The 17,072-nt window shown below is 43.3% G+C and overlaps 1 protein-coding gene across 1 annotated transcript in view; it reads left to right on the top strand.

The window, feature by feature from the left end:
* NCKAP1L (NCK associated protein 1 like) overlaps window positions 1-17,072 on the top strand; it is a 38,827-nt gene that overhangs the window by 7,700 nt on the left and 14,055 nt on the right. The window contains exons 6-21 of the mRNA XM_004429161.3: window positions 658-748; window positions 838-975; window positions 1,784-1,832; window positions 1,926-2,082; window positions 6,065-6,121; window positions 6,408-6,504; window positions 7,040-7,149; window positions 7,320-7,452; window positions 7,843-7,924; window positions 8,091-8,149; window positions 8,366-8,511; window positions 9,537-9,669; window positions 9,964-10,083; window positions 12,225-12,370; window positions 12,677-12,808; window positions 15,382-15,600. Coding sequence (XP_004429218.1) covers window positions 658-748; window positions 838-975; window positions 1,784-1,832; window positions 1,926-2,082; window positions 6,065-6,121; window positions 6,408-6,504; window positions 7,040-7,149; window positions 7,320-7,452; window positions 7,843-7,924; window positions 8,091-8,149; window positions 8,366-8,511; window positions 9,537-9,669; window positions 9,964-10,083; window positions 12,225-12,370; window positions 12,677-12,808; window positions 15,382-15,600 — 1,869 coding nt within the window. The remainder of the gene's footprint in view (window positions 1-657; window positions 749-837; window positions 976-1,783; window positions 1,833-1,925; window positions 2,083-6,064; window positions 6,122-6,407; window positions 6,505-7,039; window positions 7,150-7,319; window positions 7,453-7,842; window positions 7,925-8,090; window positions 8,150-8,365; window positions 8,512-9,536; window positions 9,670-9,963; window positions 10,084-12,224; window positions 12,371-12,676; window positions 12,809-15,381; window positions 15,601-17,072) is intronic.

The following is a 17,072-nucleotide window of genomic DNA, read 5'->3' as shown; positions in this document are numbered from 1 at the left end:
TTCAGGTTATTGCAACAGGCAAAGAAAATTCTTTTTAGTATTGGTAGGAATAATATTAGCAAGGTAAAGCCATTAGAGGTAAGTTATGTATGATAATACATTTGAAGCCAAATATAAATGGATTTTGGATTATTTGCAGTTCTGTGCCCCTCCATTAGTGCAAATAAAAGTATTTAAGAACTGAAAAAATGAAGACTCGAGGGATCAGAGTAGGCTGTGGCACATTATTCTATGCATGATATGTATTCCTGTGTGTCTACATCAATATCTAGGCACATGCCTTACCCATTAGCTTTGAATGTGTATATATCTTTTTGGGTTGTATACAGATTTGGGTCCACACATATTACTTGATTTACAATGAATCAATATGAATTTATAGAGTACCTATCATGTGTCCAGTCCTATTTTGGGTGCTTATAAGGAAGAAACTTTCATGGACCCGCCCAAAATTATGTGGTTCTATCTAACCATAGCTTAATACACCTGGGCCTGGAATGGGTTATCTGTATGTGTAATTCAAAGTTTGGTATGTACGTCTTTGGAGGTGGTGGAGAAGCCAGCCTATGCACATTTCTTTATCCTATATGCAAACATGAGAGTTTACATCATGGTTAAGGGAGGCTTGTAACTCCTCTTTCCTATGCTTTCTTCTAGTGATCCCAGTTACGCCCGTCTGGGTCAGATGGTCTTGGAGTATGACCACCCTCTGAAGAAGCTAACAGAGGAGTTTGGGCCTCACACAAAGGCAGGTTCCCTGAGAGAGTGGAGAATTCCTCAGGCAGAATTATATTGTCCCCATCATTGACATTAAGGATTCACTTTCTTCCCCCACAGGCTGTGAGTGGAGCCCTCCTCTCTTTGCACTTCCTCTTTGCCCGAAGGAACCAGGGAGCTGAGCAGTGGCGCAGTGCCCAGCTTCTAAGTATCATCAGCACTCCCCCAGCCATGATTAACCCTGCTAATTCAGACACAGTGAGTTCCCTTTTCCTCTGGTCAGTGGAGGCTTTCTCTCTGCCAAGGCCATCTCTGTAGAGGGTGTTTCTTTCAGGAAACATCAGCCCTACGAGTGCTCTGGCTCTCTTCTAGGAGATTCCTCTAAGGTGATTACCTCTAGTAGCTAAATAGTCATGGTTGGGTTGAATCTTTTGTTTGGACCAGGATCGGTGTGTGCCTGCTTGTAGAAGGAATTTAGTAAATATTCACAGAACAAATGAATAGATGAAACTAAGTCATTAGGCACCTCCTCAGCCCAGCAGGAACTTGAGCACAGGCATCAATTAATTAACAAATGTTTTTATTCAACAACCGTGGGCCCAACGTCCTTGCTTCAAAGAACTTATAATCCAATAGGGAAGATATGCCATGTAGTCATAAAAATACAACAAGATGGTACAAGATGAATGAGAAGCACTGAATAAGTGACTTATTCTTTAAGTAGTAGAAGAATCCAAAGGAGAGAGCAATCATAAGGTTTTGAGTCTTGCTCTCTTGTTATTAAAAGTATTTGGACTGTTGAAGAGAAGTTATGTTAAACCTTTGTTTGTCCTGACTTCCAGCTTCCTTATCCTTTTCTCAACTGTATTCTTTTTTCCTGACTCCACTTCCAGTGCCTCACCTCTGTTATGGCAGGTTTCCTAGCTATTGGTTTATCCAAGTTCCCTAATCCAGTCTGGTACAATAAAAGTTGGTTTTGATACTCAAATTCTAGCTTGACTGCCCTTGTCTTTAGGGGAGGACCAGTTAGTTAACTGCTTGGCCATCTCTGCCTCTCTTCTCACAGATGGCCTGTGAGTACCTGTCTGTGGAAGTGATGGAGCGCTGGATTATCAGTAAGCTGTGGGTTAGGTGGGAAAGATCTAGGAGCATGTCACATGGATAGCAAGTTCTGAGAGTCTTCCTCTGACTGTTTTACCCACCTACAGTTGGGTTTCTTCTTTGCCATGGGTGCCTCAACTCCAACAACCAGTGCCAGAAGCTGTGGAAGCTGTGTCTGCAGGGCTCCCTGTACATCACCCTCATCCGGGAGGACGTGCTGCAGGTGCACAAGGTCACCGAGGACCTGTTTAGCAGTTTGAAAGGGTGAGACATGAGAGCCAAACTGATCTTCTTTTGGGATTTTTAGCCCCTCCTGACATCCCTTTTCAAAAGTCTCCATGAGTGTCCCGAGTATGGGTGGTAAGGATTAATTCTAATTATTGAAGAAGTATTTATTGAATACCTACCATTTACTAGGCACTTCTCTGGGTTTTAGGGATACATTAATTAACGAGATAGTATAGAGGTTATGAGCACGGACTCTGGGATCAGACTACCTGGGTTTGAATTCCAGCTTTACCATTTACTGGCTGTGTGATCTTGGGCAAGTTGCTTAACTTCTCCATGCCATGCCTCAATTTCCTCATCTATAAAATGGGGATAATCATAATACTTCCTTATGACCTACCTCACAAAGTTATTATGAGGAAAGAATGACTAGAAAAGTACCTGGTCCATTGTAAGTGTTGTATATGTGCTTATTAAATAAAAAAAGACTGACTCTCTGCTCTCAAGGAGCTTCACTTGGTGAAAAATAGACACACTATTGTGATATAGTAAAGGATTATGATGTATAAACACAAAGTGCTATGGAAGCATTTAGAAGGACACTTAAACTGGAGGATCCAGAAAAACCTGGAGACAGATAGACCTGAAGAGTTAAATAGGTGAAGTGTGTGTGTGTGTTTGCGTGTATGTGTGTGTGTGGAAAGGCAGGGGAGTTGCTTAAGGCAGAGAAAGATATTCTAGGCAGAGAAAATATCAAGATTTTGAGGCAAAAGGGAGCGTGGCAAGTTCTAAGAAATTCATGTAAGCTCAGTGCATGGGCAGTTGGGGTTACAAAGGTGGGGTTGTCAAGAGACAGATTTTGAGAGGAAAGCTGGGGCTTGTATGCCCTGCCATGGAATTTGAACCTGTCCTAAAAAGGATTGGGAGCCACTGAATGATTTCAAACAGGGAAGTGACATGATCATATTTGCCTTTTAGAAAAAATCACCCTGGTTGCAGAGATCAAAAGAGATTAGATGGACAAAATTACTAGAGTCAGAGATTAATTAAGTAAATTAGGAGGAATTGAAGATGACGTCAAGGTTTCTGGTATGGATACTTGGTATTCCTTAAGATAGAGAACATGTGAATAAAAGGAAATTTGTAGGGGAAAGACTGTGAATTTGGTTTTGAGCAGGTTGAATTTGAAGTGTCTGTAGGACACTGAAGATAGATGCGTGTTAGACCTTTTACTTTGTGATTCTGGAACTTAGAAGCGAGATCTGGATTCAGATGAAGATTGGTGAAATGGCAATCAAAGCCATGGGAGTAGGTGAGATTACTCAAGGAGAACATATAGAGTGAGGAGAGACTGGGACACAACCTCTGGGAACATTGTTATTGAAGGGCCAGCAGAGGCAGAGAAGTCAGTGAGGGGTGTTGAGAAAAAGAGAGAAAACAGAAGTCAAGGGAAGAAAACATTCCAAGAAGGAAGGACCGATTATCTATGTTAGATGATGCTGAGAGGTCAAATAAAATGAGGACTGAAAAATGTTCATTGGATTTGGCTATAAAGATTGTCTTAGTGCCCTTCTTGTGGATAACTTCATTTGAGTGGTGAGGTTGAAAGCTGAGTTGTAGTGGATTTAGAAGCAAATGGGAGATAAAGAATTTAATAAGTAACTCAAGAAGTTTGGCCGTGAGGAGAATAGAGAGAGAGCTATAATGAGAAGGAAGTGTGGGATTAAGGAAGGGCTCAAATACCTTCATTATTTTTTCTAGTTGCCAAACCAACATCCAGAGATCCAAAAAATACAAAGTGGAAGTTGACTACGATCTCACCTCCCAGAATAGTTTCGTGTATGTCCTCCAGATGCTTGTGTGTATATATAAACATATAAAGGTGTGCGTGTATTTCCAAACTTATATAAGCAATTTCTAAAAAGCAATGGATCCACACTCTACATTGTGCTCTGTAGTTTGCTTTTTTCACTTACTGTATTTTGGATATCTTTGCATATCAGTCTATAGAGATTTATTCTTTTTAACAGTCGAATAGTATTCCATTATGTGGTTCTAACATTATTTACCCAATCCCCTATTGATGGACATTTGAACTGTTTCCACTTTAAAAAAAATCATTACAAACAATGCTGTAATGAACATCCTTAGACATATATCTTTGTGAACAATTCTATAGGGTAAATTCTCAGAAGTGGAATTGCTGGGGTGAAGGGTATGCATATTTCAAAATTTAATAACTCTACCAAATTGTCCTCCAAACAGATGTGTTCTCTACAGTCTATGAGAATACTTATTCCTCATACTCTCAACAAATGGGTATTAATATAGAAGAATCACTGGCAGAGTTGAGAGAGTAGATCTAAGATAATTAATTAGATGTTACAGGAAGTAGATTTGGCTATATATAGGAAAACTTTCTAATAATTACTTCTTCTAAGGAATGGAAGGGATGTTTGAAGGGTGTTCAGTTCCCCTTAGCTAAGAACAACAGCTAACATGTATGATTTGTAGTTTAGGGAGTTCTGTGAAATAAATAATCTAATTTGATCTTCATGATACTTCTACTCAGGTATAAGTATTATTCTCTTTTTTTATAAATGAGAAAGTGGAGGCTTAATCTCAATGTCACTCAGTTAATAAGAGGTGGCATTAGGAAATAATTCCAGATTTTTCAACTCTTAATCCTGTCTCCTTCTATTGTACCGTGTAGAGTTTGAAATAATTATCCACCAGGAGTGCTGTAGAGCTGAATCCTGATTTAATTAAGATCCTTTCCAGCTGTAAATTTCTTTGATTCTGTGCTAAGTTCAATAAGGGAGTGGTTTGGAGAAGGGAAATGAGAGGTTATGAAGTTCGACTAATGTGGTGGCAACAGTGATGCAGGACAAGAGAAGACAGATATAAGGAACCTAGAGAGCAAAGTGCCTAAGGTAATGTGGGATTTTGGAACATGGGTCACTAGTAGAAGAAGAGCGATATTGTTCAGAAAGTCAAATATTGCAGACGAACCAAGAACAATGAAAAGACCATGGAATCTGGTGATTCAAAAGTTCACATTGACCTTAGAGAGAGCAGTTTGTTTAGTGTCAAAGGCCTTGTGGGATTCAAGGGTCAGCGAAAGGTGAGGGAGTAAAAAGAAGATAGGTGTCTCTTGGGAGGAGTTTATTGGTGTGGGAGAATGGGCAAAGTTTAGTAGATTGTCAGGGTCAAGCGAGGGTCTTTTTTTTTTTTTTTTTTTTTTAAAGATTTTATTTATTTATTTTTCCCCCAAAGCCCCAGTACATAGTTGTCTGTCATAGCTGCACATCCTTCTAGTTGCTGTATGTGGGACGCCGCCTCAGCATGGCTGGAGGAGTGGTGCTTCGGTGCGCACCCGGGATCCGAACCCGGGCCGCCGGCAGCGGAGCGCACGCACCCAACCGCTAAGCCACGGGGCCGGCCCCCAAGCGAGGGTCTTTTTAGAATAAGAGAGGCTTTGAACTTATGTGTTGGGAGCAAAGAATAAACCAATGGAGAGGGAGAGATTAAAGAGACAAAGGGATAGCTGATAAAGTTAAATTCTTAGGGGGCGAGGGGGAATGGGACCCGAGGTAGAGCTGGAGTAAGTCCTTTTACTTGAGAGCAGGGCCTGCGTCACATTGATGCACTGCTTCTTGTATCTCCCTCAAACCTGGAGGAGTACTTGGCTTGAAGGTGTTGAGGCAGGAGCACAGGACTGGAAGTCTAGACCCAGCTTTGCCCTTAGAGCCCTGTGTGACCTTGGGCAAGTCATTTCTCTTCCTAGGTATTATTTTCTTCATTTGCAAAATAGTGAAGAGAACTGAATGGTCTCTAAGCTCTATGAGTCTCTTGTTAATAGGCCAAGATGAGGAGTAGGGTCTGGAAAGGTCCTGATAGTGAGGGCAGCCCATGCTCCCCCAAGGCTGTAGTTTGGAGTCTCTGAGGACTGGGAAGGTGGGACAAGGACTCTAACCAGTGGTACGGCCAACCCTGCTGTGCTTGTGTCAATCCTCAGGTATGGCAAGCGAGTGGCAGACATAAAGGAAAGCAAGGAACATGTAATTGCCAACAGGTAAAGGTGGGGAACGGTCTCTTCAGGAGGCGATGGAATAGGAATTTCTCCTGACCTTTGTTCTCACCTAAGCCACCCCCAGTTTCTGTACAGCTTGCTTGTCTCCACCCAAGAACTTGCTGCTTCCCCCCAGACTCGTGCGTTTTTTCACCACGTCTAACAGTAGCACTGTACCTTCCTCCTGCCTGACACCCGTTCGCAACCCCAGCTTCCCTCTGCGCTGCCTTGGAAGGACTTTTAAGGGTGGGAGAGATGATATTCTCTAGTTTCCACTTTCTTTCCCCAGTGGCCAGTTTCACTGTCAACGGCGCCAATTTCTGCGGCTGGCAGTGAAGGAGCTGGAGACTGTGCTAACTGATGAACCAGGACTCCTGGGTCCCAAGGCAAGAGAGGGAACTGTTGGGAGGGCCGTGATGACCGGCGATAAAAGACTTTATGGGGAGTGACTTGGCATTGACGCATTTTTGCACTTCTGAGTCTTTTGTGATTTGTTTGTATGTGTATATGCTGATTCCCTTGAATCTTCTTGGAGTGCCCCCAAAAGTTTTGTATCTCTTTTTTGGGCACTATCCTAGTATATCATGTATTATAGCTATTTGTGTACTTGTCATCCACTATTTGAGTGTGAACTAATTGAAGACAGAGCTTGCTTTTTTTTTTTAAACCAATAAATGCCTAGTAAATATTTCTAAAATGTAATTTAATAGGGAGGAAAGCGTATTGACTGTGAGCCAATGTCAACAAATGTACATATCTGATTCTGTGTCACAATTTTTTGTGGGTCTCGGTGTTTATTTTTGGTGTGGCTCCGCAACTGGATAATGTGTATTCATATGCATATTATTAGGTTTGTTTTCTCTGTGCTTTGAAATCTGTTTTTCGAGTTGAAAATTCTCATAGTCCCGGTCCTCCTCTTAGGCCCTTTTTGCTTTCATGGCCCTGTCCTTCATTCGTGATGAGGTCACCTGGCTGGTTCGCCACGCAGAGAACGTCACCAAGACAAAGACACCTGAGGACTATGCTGACTCGTTAGTACTTGACATGGTTAAGAATCTTGACCTTAGGTGGACTGGGAAAAGGGACAGGGAGGCATCAAATGACCTCAGGTGGTCTCAGTTTCTGCCCTGTTATCACTGTCTTTGTCTCAGTTCACATTTCTAGTCTCATACCTCTCTCTGTTCTTGTCCTCAACTTGTAGGAGCATTGCAGAACTGCTTTTCTTGTTGGAGGAGATTAGGGCTCTGGTCCGAAGACACATCAAAGTGATACAGCAGTACCACCTTCAGTACCTGGCCAGATTTGATGCTGTTGTGCTCAGTGACATCATTCAAGTATGTTTAATTGATTATACTTGGGAAATCTCAGGGTGATCCCTGGTTATCTTCTCCCGGGGCCACCCTGACTGAATCTCATGCTTTGTAGATTGTGTGTTAAAAAGCCCAATTTTCCCTTCCACATTTAAAAAAAAAAGGCCACTAATCTTGGCAGTCTTTTTTTCCTAGGTGAACTACATAGAAATAAGAGAGAAAAATAGAGAGAAATTGGGTATTAGCACAGCGGGGAACTCAGGAGTTACCTCCATCTCTTGCTTGGCTCTTTCTGTCTGTTGGTGGCACTTAGCAGTTCTTTCTACCTTCATACGCTGACTGAGCCTTGCGGTCCTTGTGTCTATCCTGGTGGAAACTATGCCCACTTGATAGTAACTCCAACTTCTCTTTTAGAACCTGTCTGTGTGTCCTGAGGAGGAGTCCATCATAATGTCCTCATTCGTCAGTACTCTCTCTTCTCTGAATCTCAAACAAGGTAACTGGAGAGAATTGAGGAGGAAGGGTATATGTGAGGGTGAACATCTTTTTTTTCTAGAAATATTCATCTTCTGAGCCAGGGAATGGGACAAGATGACCATTCTGTAAGTGTGATATAGGGTGCTGTTTTATTATTCCCTTTTAAACTTCTGTTTGTCTTGCAGTTGATAATGCAGAGAAATTTGAATTCTCTGGATTGAGGCTGGACTGGTTCCGTCTACAGGTAGGTCTGTTCCTGTTAGTGGACCTCCATTCTCAAGGTTCTTCCTCCTCCACAATCCCTTCTCTTTTTATCTCCTAAGCTCTGCTCTATGGAGTGATTCAACATTGGACACTGCTGATTGCAGAGGACAAAACTTAGCCAAACTATAGCTCCAAGGTGGGAGGTCCTTTTCATTTATCTTGTTTTTCTCCACCCTTGTCCCAACTCCAACTGTAGGCATATACCAGTGTGGCTAAGGCTCCCCTGCACCTGCACGAGAACCCTGACTTAGCCAAGGTGATGAACCTCATTGTCTTTCACTCCCGAATGCTGGACTCAGTAGAGGCTATGCTGGTGGAAACTTCTGACTTGTCTACTTTCTGGTATGTCCTGATTTAGAGCTCTTTATCAATTGACCTGATCTTTTGTCTGACCTCTGTGGAGGACAGTCATTCCCCCAGACAGATGGAAAAATCTTGTTTTCTTTGAGATCTCCTTAAAGGCAGATGCTCAAACTCCACAGCTCACCATTCCAGCTTCTACCAAGTGATAGGAATTTGGAGTTGATTCCCTTTGGTTCTGGCTTTCTTTAGGAAAGCCATTTGGACTTCCCATAGCCTTCCCTTCTCTGGGATAATTCATTGATACATCTTTTTCTTCACTGTTATCTTTGGGACCTTTTTTAGGTTCTTTTTATTCTTGGGACATTGTGATTTAAAAGAGATATGGAAACTTGGAAGTTTAGTGGAGAGAACGGAAAATAATTGAGAGGGCTGGAGAATAGGGCTTGTGGAGAATGAAAATTAGTTGGTCTTCCTTTGGTATCATTCAGCATTTATTAAGTGACCACTGTTGTGTGTAACTTTACCCTTTGAGGGGTCAAACAAACAACACAATATGTTGGCTCTGCTCTCTGCATTCAATATGGGCAGGGAGATATAACACCCACATGTGAAAAGGACATCGATATAATTATTGTAAATGTAAGAAAGTATGAAAAGAGTGGATGGCATTGAGAGGATACAGGGTTGAGGACAGATCGGTTTCATGGAATTAATCTGAGAAAGTTCTCTGGAGCCTGAGTGTCAAATTTTGGGAGGGATGTGAATGAGTAGTACTGAAGGACTTCTAAATTAGGGGGAATGGCCCAAATCATGCAGAGGTTCTGAGGGAGGAATAGTAAATTTTGTACAAGGAAAGGGAAGAAGATTATCACTAAACTGCCTTGGGGTTGTCTGAAAGTCTGAAAGAGTAGTTTCTTGGATTCCCATCTACCTTAAGGATGAGGAAATTAGGGAAGGAGTGGTGAATGTCAATAAGTATTTGTTGAAAGAATGAATGTTCTCTCCATCTCAAAGGGCCCAGTTCCTAAACCCTGGTTTTAAGTCTCCTTCCACTTTCCCTGCAGCTTTCATCTCCGAACCTTCGAGAAGATGTTTGCTACAACCCTGGAGGAACCTACCATGTTGCGTTATGCCATTGCTTTCCCTCTGATTTGTGCTCATTTTGTCCACTGCACTCATGAGATGTGCCCAGAGGAGGTGGGTACCCTGAACTCCACACCCTATCATCTCTCTGATCACATCTCATTCTTATTACTCCAAAACACAATTCCAAAGGGTCGATTTTGGTCCCAAGAAGGGTACAAATGTAGGTATGTGATACGAGTCCCTAAGTGTGTCAGCTGTATGTAGAATGTATCCTCGCTCGGGGTCTCAGTTTCTTCTTCTGTAGAAGCAGTAGATGGCTCAGGCCAGGGGATCAAAGGAGCCTGATGAGGAAGCAGTGGCTGTCTTGGTGATGGTAATTTCTTCTGTGGCTCCTCTTTCCCCAAGTACCCCCACCTGAAGAACCATGGCCTTCATCACTGCAACTCCTTCCTGGAAGAGCTGGCCAAGCAAGCCAGTAACTGTGTCCTGGAGATCTGTGCCGAACAGCGAAAGCTGAGCGAGCAGGTGGGCTCAGTCCTTGCTCTCTTTCAGTTTCCCCTCTGCCTTCCCTCGGCCCCTTCCCTCTCGCTACTTTAGTCTTCCTCTCAAGTCCAAATTCTCTAACCCTTTGTCTCGAGTAAGGCTGGAGCTTTTTGTACTTGAGTTTATGGCAGGATGCTTTTCTTAGTGTAGTCCCTTCAGTCTTTTCTCCCTTAGGACTAGATAGAGGTGTCTAAAAATACTCATATTTGAATAGCTGTACTTAACAAAATCTGTGCTCACATTTGAAGTGTTCTGAGAGCTGAGTTAACTTTTTAATTTATTTCCCCTCTTCTCTCTGCCCTGTGTACACATCCTTAGGACAGGGGCCCCCAGATCACCTGTCTTGTCTCACCTTTCTGTCCATCTGCACCCTCGTCTGTGGCTGTCTGAACATTTTCAGGTACCTCCTCTGTGTTTATCCTCAGGGCTGCTTTCTTGACCTTGTTTGCTTGTCCCCACCTCCCCCTTGACTGACTCACAGCACCTGGTCGTGATTAGCTCAACCTAAATTTCAGAAAATCTGAAAATGGGGAACTTGTTCTGCTGTGGCTCTGGAGTCTTTTAGATTGCCTAGACTACCCACCCTTCCTGGGTTTGAGTCAGGCTTTGTAGCAGGTTTGGTGGGAGGGGAGCCAGGTTGTGTGTGTGTGTGTGTATACATAGGCACAGTTATATTATTACTTAACCTTTCCATTTTCTCATATGTAAAAGGGGGATAAAAATAGTTTCTTTATAGAGGTATCATAAAAAGTAAATGAAATAGAGTACCTTAAATAGTTGGTATACAACTCTCCATAGATGTTAGCTGTGATATTATTTGATACTTACTGGGCACTAAGCTGGGTTTTTGGGGTGGGGTCCCAGAAGGAAGGGACACAATTCCTGCCCTAGAGGAATGTCCCAGTTGAAGGGAAAAAGGAGTACAAATACATGTTTGAAATACATTTAAATAAATAATGCAAGGAAGATATGCAAACAAGTACAATTATGGGTATATTCATCACTCAATTTGAATACTTGCCACATGTAAGAGACACAATTAAAGAGATTTGCTCAGTGCTGTATTGGGGATGACTAAAACATTATGTAAGTAATTGTTTTCACAGGCACCAGACCTTTTGCAGACAAATGAGTATTGGCCCCTCCAAAGTTATTTTGAATATATAATTAGTGATGTTGCCGTTACTAATGGAGTTACATTTTTTGTAACTACTTTCGGAATCTACCACAGACAGTTTTGCATAAACTTCAGGGTTGACATATCTTTGCCCATCAAGGTGGACTAGATTTTTTGAAACAGTAAGAGTTTGGACTTAAAAAAACAAAGTGTGACTATAAAGTAACAAAACCAGTTTTTGTTTTTTCTCATGGCTCCTATGCTTCTCTAAGAGTAATTCCAAATGAGGCGTTTCCAGGCATGCTCTGTACGTGCTCAGCAGCATTGGATTAAATGGAGAGAATTCCAAGGTGATTACCTTGAAGGAGATACCTGAATATATAATTCTATCTTATTTTTTCTGTATGGCTAACTGAGTGAAGAGAAGAGACGCAAGATTTATGTTTAAACTAGCTAGCAAGAAATATGACATCTTATTAAAAAAAAAAAGAAGTGGAAAGAGAGTGCTGGCACCTTGTGAGCTCTGAGTCTTTGGGGGGCTGTGGTAGTGTGGATAACTGTCTCCACAGGACAGAATATGAAGGAATGCAGCAAGTGAGATGGTTGTTCCACACTAGCAAGAAAACGCTGTCTTCTGAGGTTGGAAGACTCTAGAAAGTGCAATTGGGTGGAGCTCTTAGATCTCATTCTTGCTTGAATTTTTCCATTAGGAAAGGCTCTCTCTCAGGATGTGGGTGGGGGATTGATGATCTGATCCGTAAAGACACTGCCATCTTGAGAGTTTGAACTTACGCATGGGGAGATATTTAATGAAAACTGAAAGAGGTGGGCACATTCCAAACAGGCCCACATTAGAGAAAGAGGTGTTGGAAGGAGAGAGTGAGAAAGGCAGTAAGATAAAAGGACAGACAATAATGGAGGGACCTTTTTATAACTGTTGGATGGGCTACTCTGCAGTTTTAGGAACAAATCTCATTTCTCCATTCACTTGTGTTTGTTTCTAAAGCTTCTACCTAAGCACTGTGCCACTACCATCAGCAAGGCCAAGAACAAGAAAACCATGAAGCAGAGGCAGACTCCCAGAAAAGGGGAGCCCGAGAGGGACAAGCCGGGTGCTGAAAGTCACCGGAAGAACCGCAGCGTTGTCACCACGTGAGGACCTGGGCCCTGGAGGGCCAACTGGGCACTGCATCAAAGAAGGGAGAGCAGGGAAGAGGGAAGCTGATAGCAAAAGAATGCGGAAGTGGTGCTGGGGAATGGCAGATATGGAAAAGCACTTAAATGTGAATTTTCTACTGTGCCTTTGAAGTCAGCATCAGTGTGTATTGTTCTAAGCTGAGTATTCCTAGAAGATGAAAGGGGTCTGAGGGTCATGGGCCCAACAAATCCTTCCCAGATACTAGCAGGTAGTGCCAGACCTGTAATCAAGGCTCATTTTGCTTTCCCAATTTTACCCAGCATGGACAAGCTACACCTAAACTTGACAGAATTGGCACTGACCATGAATCATGTATACAGCTTCTCTGTATTTGAACACACCATCTTCCCTTCTGAATATCTCAGCAGCCACCTGGAGGCCAGACTCAACAGGTATCACTCTTTCCTTGTCTTCTGTGTTTGCATAATATGGTAGTTCTCAAAGTTGGGTTCCATTAGATTCATCTTGATGGTCATTCTGATGCAGTCAATCTGGCCTGGGTCCCAAGCATTTCCATTAAAAGCAAATAAAAAGAACCCCAAACCTCAACAGGTGGTTTTTATGAACAACCAGAATTGATCACCACTGGTTTAGTGGAATGAGTGGGGACTTTGTAGTCAGCAGACCTGTGTTGATATCCTGGCCATTAGCTAAGACACTGGAGCAGGTTATCTAACTTGTTTGAGCCTTAGTTTCCTACTCTGCAAAGTAAGAATAATGGTATTTACCTTACGATGAGAATTACCTGTAATTGAGAATTGGTAGAGAATTAAAGATAATGAGTGCAAAGTTCCTGACATATATAGGCCTCTATAAAATAGATTCCCTTCCCTCTACTTTGTCCCTCTTTCCATTGCCCTCTAAAGTAGGAGGAACATTCCTTATATTGGAATTGGGCACTATAGTCAGCAAGTAGGAGAATGAGGGGAAGAATTATTATGAATAATCCCCTAGTCTTCTATGTTTTGTTTTGGAATACGTAGTATATTCACTCATTCATTCAACAAATATTTATTGAACATCTAATGCGTGTCAGCAGTATTCTAGAAGCTGTCAATACAGCAGTATACAAAACAAATGAAAATGCCTGCTCCTGTAAACCTTACCTTCTAGTGGGAGAGAGAGAGAAGTAAAATGAGAAAGTAGGATCTATAGTAGAATAGATAGGAATGCGTGCTAAGCAGAAAAACAAAGCAGGAAAGGGAGATAGGAAGTGTGCTGGTGGTGGTGGTGGTGGGTGGTGATTTTACACAGGGTGGTCAGGGAGGGCCTGCTTGAGAAAGTGACATCTGAGTAAACTCCTGAAGGAATTGATGAAGCCAAGTGTGTGACCATCTGGGGAAAGAGCATTCTAGGCAGAAGAAACAGCAAGTGCAAAGGCTCCTAGGTGGGAACACACCTGGCATATTCAGGGGACGTGGAGGAGGCCAGGATTGCTGAAGCAGGATAAGCCGGGGGAGTCTGGTAGGACGTGAGGTTAGAGAGCCTGGAGGAGTGGCAGACTGTGTAGGGGCTTCTGTGTCATTGTAAGGACTTTGGCTTTTATTCTGAGTGAGATGGGAGCCTTGGCAGGGTTTGAGCAGAGCAGTAACAGTAACGATTTCACTCAATATTTCAATAGGATCACTCTGGCTGCACTAGAGGAGCAAGGAGAGAATAGGGAGAACAGTTAAGAGTCTGTGTTTTGATTGTGGGAGATGCAGGATTATTTTTCAATTAGGTGTTTGCGTGGGTAACAGTAAAATTAATTTGTTTTCATTCTGTACACATTAGCTATATGGAAGGAAACGTCTCAGGTGCATACGGAGTGTCAAGAAGATGACAATTTGATAATCATCCATGTGTAAACCTTCAGAAGCTGGCAGTGGTTTCTAGGCCCTGGAGCAGCATGGGTGTGATATTCTAGTTTCCCCTGAACATCTCTAATACTTCCTCCCTGACATCATTGTTCCCAAAGCCCCAAGGTTGGCCTAGAGGTTTGGCCTCAATGAAAACTCTAAACTAGATTGGGCTAGCCCCCAGTCTGACATTTCTGTATTATTTTTCCTCAAGTGATACCTCCCCTCTTTTCCTTTTCATCTGAGGAGCAGGCCCTCCCTTCCCTTCCCTGCCATAAACATTGTGCCAAAACACAAAACAAACAAAAAACTGCCAAATATCTGTGGCTTTAGGAAGAATCTGATAAACTCATTCACATTGAGGTGCAAGTAACTGACAGAGGCTTGTTGTTGACAAAGTGTGATGTTCCTCTTTCCCCTACTGTTTACATTTTAACAAAGAAAAAAGCCTTAATTCAAAGGACTGACTCTAATTGTGAATTCTCAGGATCCCGGGAAAGGTATTTTGGAAGGAATTGGGGGTCTGGGGGCAGGGTGTTCCTGGTGTGCCCCTAAAATAATACAGTGTGGGCAGTTATTCTCCCTTCTGTAAGGTGGCTCTAGCTACACGCCAGCCAGGAGTGCTCTCTCTCCAGCCCTGGCATCCCGGGATTGCCCTGCGCTGCCAAGGATTCTAGGTGTGGTTTTCCATTTCTGACAGTGGTTGGAACTAATTCTTTCCCAGGAGAAAGGACAAATACTGGCCCTGAGAATGCAGGTGGTGTGAGCCCGCGGGTGGAGTTAGGTGGCATTTGGGGGCCCAGGTGCTTTACCCCCGACCTCATTTCTCCAGAGGAGGCAGAAGAGTATAGTGGTTAGGAATTGAATGTTACTGAATTCAAGGCCCAGCTCTGCCACTTGCCAGCTGTGTGGTCTTCACAGATACTGTCACTTGCTAACTCTGGGTCTCAGTTTCTTCATCTGTAAAATAGGGATAATAATTATACCTACCTCATTGTGTTGCTATGAGGTTTAAATGAGATGATGCGTGTAGTTGAATTATAGTGCAGCACCTGGACCACAGTGTTAATGTGGTAACTGTTCCTGTGTTTATCATTATGATTGTGATTATGATTTCTGTCACCCAGAGCTATTGTGTGGCTGGCTGGCTACAACGCCACGACCCAGGAGATCGCAAGGCCTTCTGAGCTGCTGGCAGGAATCAAGGCATATATCAGTTTCATACAGTCACTGGCCCAGTTTTTGGGTGCAGATGTTTCCAGAGTCATCCGCAATGCCCTCCTGCAGCAGACACAGCCACTGGACTCGTGTGGGGAACAGACCATCACCACTCTCTACACCAACTGGTCAGTGTTGCTTACTCTTTCCTTCTGCTTTACCCCTTTTAAGCACTTTTTCCTTCACACAGTAGGACCTCGGGTCCAGGCATTTTTAGCTCCCAGGGTCAGAGACCCCCAAACGGATGCTCGTTTCTGCTTGAGGACTGGATCAGTGAGCTGGGCCAAACCCAGATCCCCTTCTGCCCACCACAAGGTTTCTTTCTACCCCTCCAGGTAACATCCGTCGACCTACTCTGTAGTGGTTTCACCTTCTTCCTCTTAATCTTCAGTTCCTAACCTTCTTTTTCTGGATTCTTACTGTTTTAATTTCAAATGCTCTCTCTTCCTCTTTCTGAAGTTCTCTTATTTCTTTTTTCATCCAGCTTCTCCCTCTAAAGACCATTCTGTCTGACACCATCTCTCTGGAACACTGTCTCCTCACCCCCAACATGACCACGTCTAGTTTGGTAGATTGTTCTTAATAGGGAAGGGGCCTCCTCCCCCAAACCAGAGGAGGTAGAAATCAGCAATTTCCTTTGGGATTTTAAGGAAGGAAAGGAGCCGGATTCCTACCTCCCCAAGCCACTGGGTGGCGCACTTAATCCAATATATCAGCGCAGCAGGAGCCAGCCTGCAAAGAACCCCCGAGTAGGGGGAAGACTGAGAAAAGGTTTACAAATGCCGGCAGGGGCTCAGGTGAGGTAAATGGGTGTTGTGGGCTAGGTGGGGTCTTTAAGTAGCTGGAGAGGGCCATGCCCCTCTAAAGAGGGGAGCCACCACTTAGCTCCACCTGATTGTTGCTCCACTAAATCCTTACTTTTAATGTAAAATTCTCAATTTCAGAATTTTGAAAACCAATTCAAATTAAAAGGAAAAAAAAATACACCCCATGTTTGATGGCTGGGTTTGGGCACCTGTGGTTAGCTTGTGACTTCTCTAAGACCTAGGCTCAGAGCTAGGGCTTGGGTGAGCGGCAGGGGTTGGCCAAGTCCTCCTCTGCTGACACTGGCTGGAGGCCTTCTCAGCTTGCCCAGAGGCCAGGAGGGAACATTTGGACAATGGATAACCAGTGTTCAAGGTGCTTCTCTCTGTCCAGGAGGTTTGATTGAGACCCGCTTCCAGGATCCTAGGTCTTCAATCCAGCATTCTCCTTGGAGAGGTTGAGGCTAAGTATATTTCAGAGGAGCCCAATTAGTAGGAATTTTTTTCTTGTTAGCCTGGGCTTGTCTTACCTGACAAAGACAGGCCAAAGGTGAGGGGAGTGAATAGTTGGAAAAGAGCAGGGGCTGAGGGAGGGGAGTGCACGCCATTACATTTGACAGTCCAGCCAAATACCCTGCAGATTAGAGGCGAAGCAGAATTACATTACTGCGAGTTGTTTTTGAGCCAACAGCTTGGGGTGTTAATTAGAGTGTTGTACTCTCTTCTTTGAGTCTCTTCTCCCCACCCCAGCCTTTGGCGAAGTTTCTCTTCTTGAGCCCGGTGGTCGTGGTGGGGAG

The sequence above is a fragment of the Ceratotherium simum genome, chromosome 17 (genome assembly GCF_057802395.1).
Source record: "Ceratotherium simum simum isolate JZ-2026a chromosome 17, ASM5780239v1, whole genome shotgun sequence".
In the NCBI taxonomy this organism is placed as follows: domain Eukaryota; kingdom Metazoa; phylum Chordata; class Mammalia; order Perissodactyla; family Rhinocerotidae; genus Ceratotherium; species Ceratotherium simum.
The sequence above is the reverse complement of the archived record's forward strand: the minus strand, read 5'-3'. Positions and strand labels throughout refer to the sequence as shown.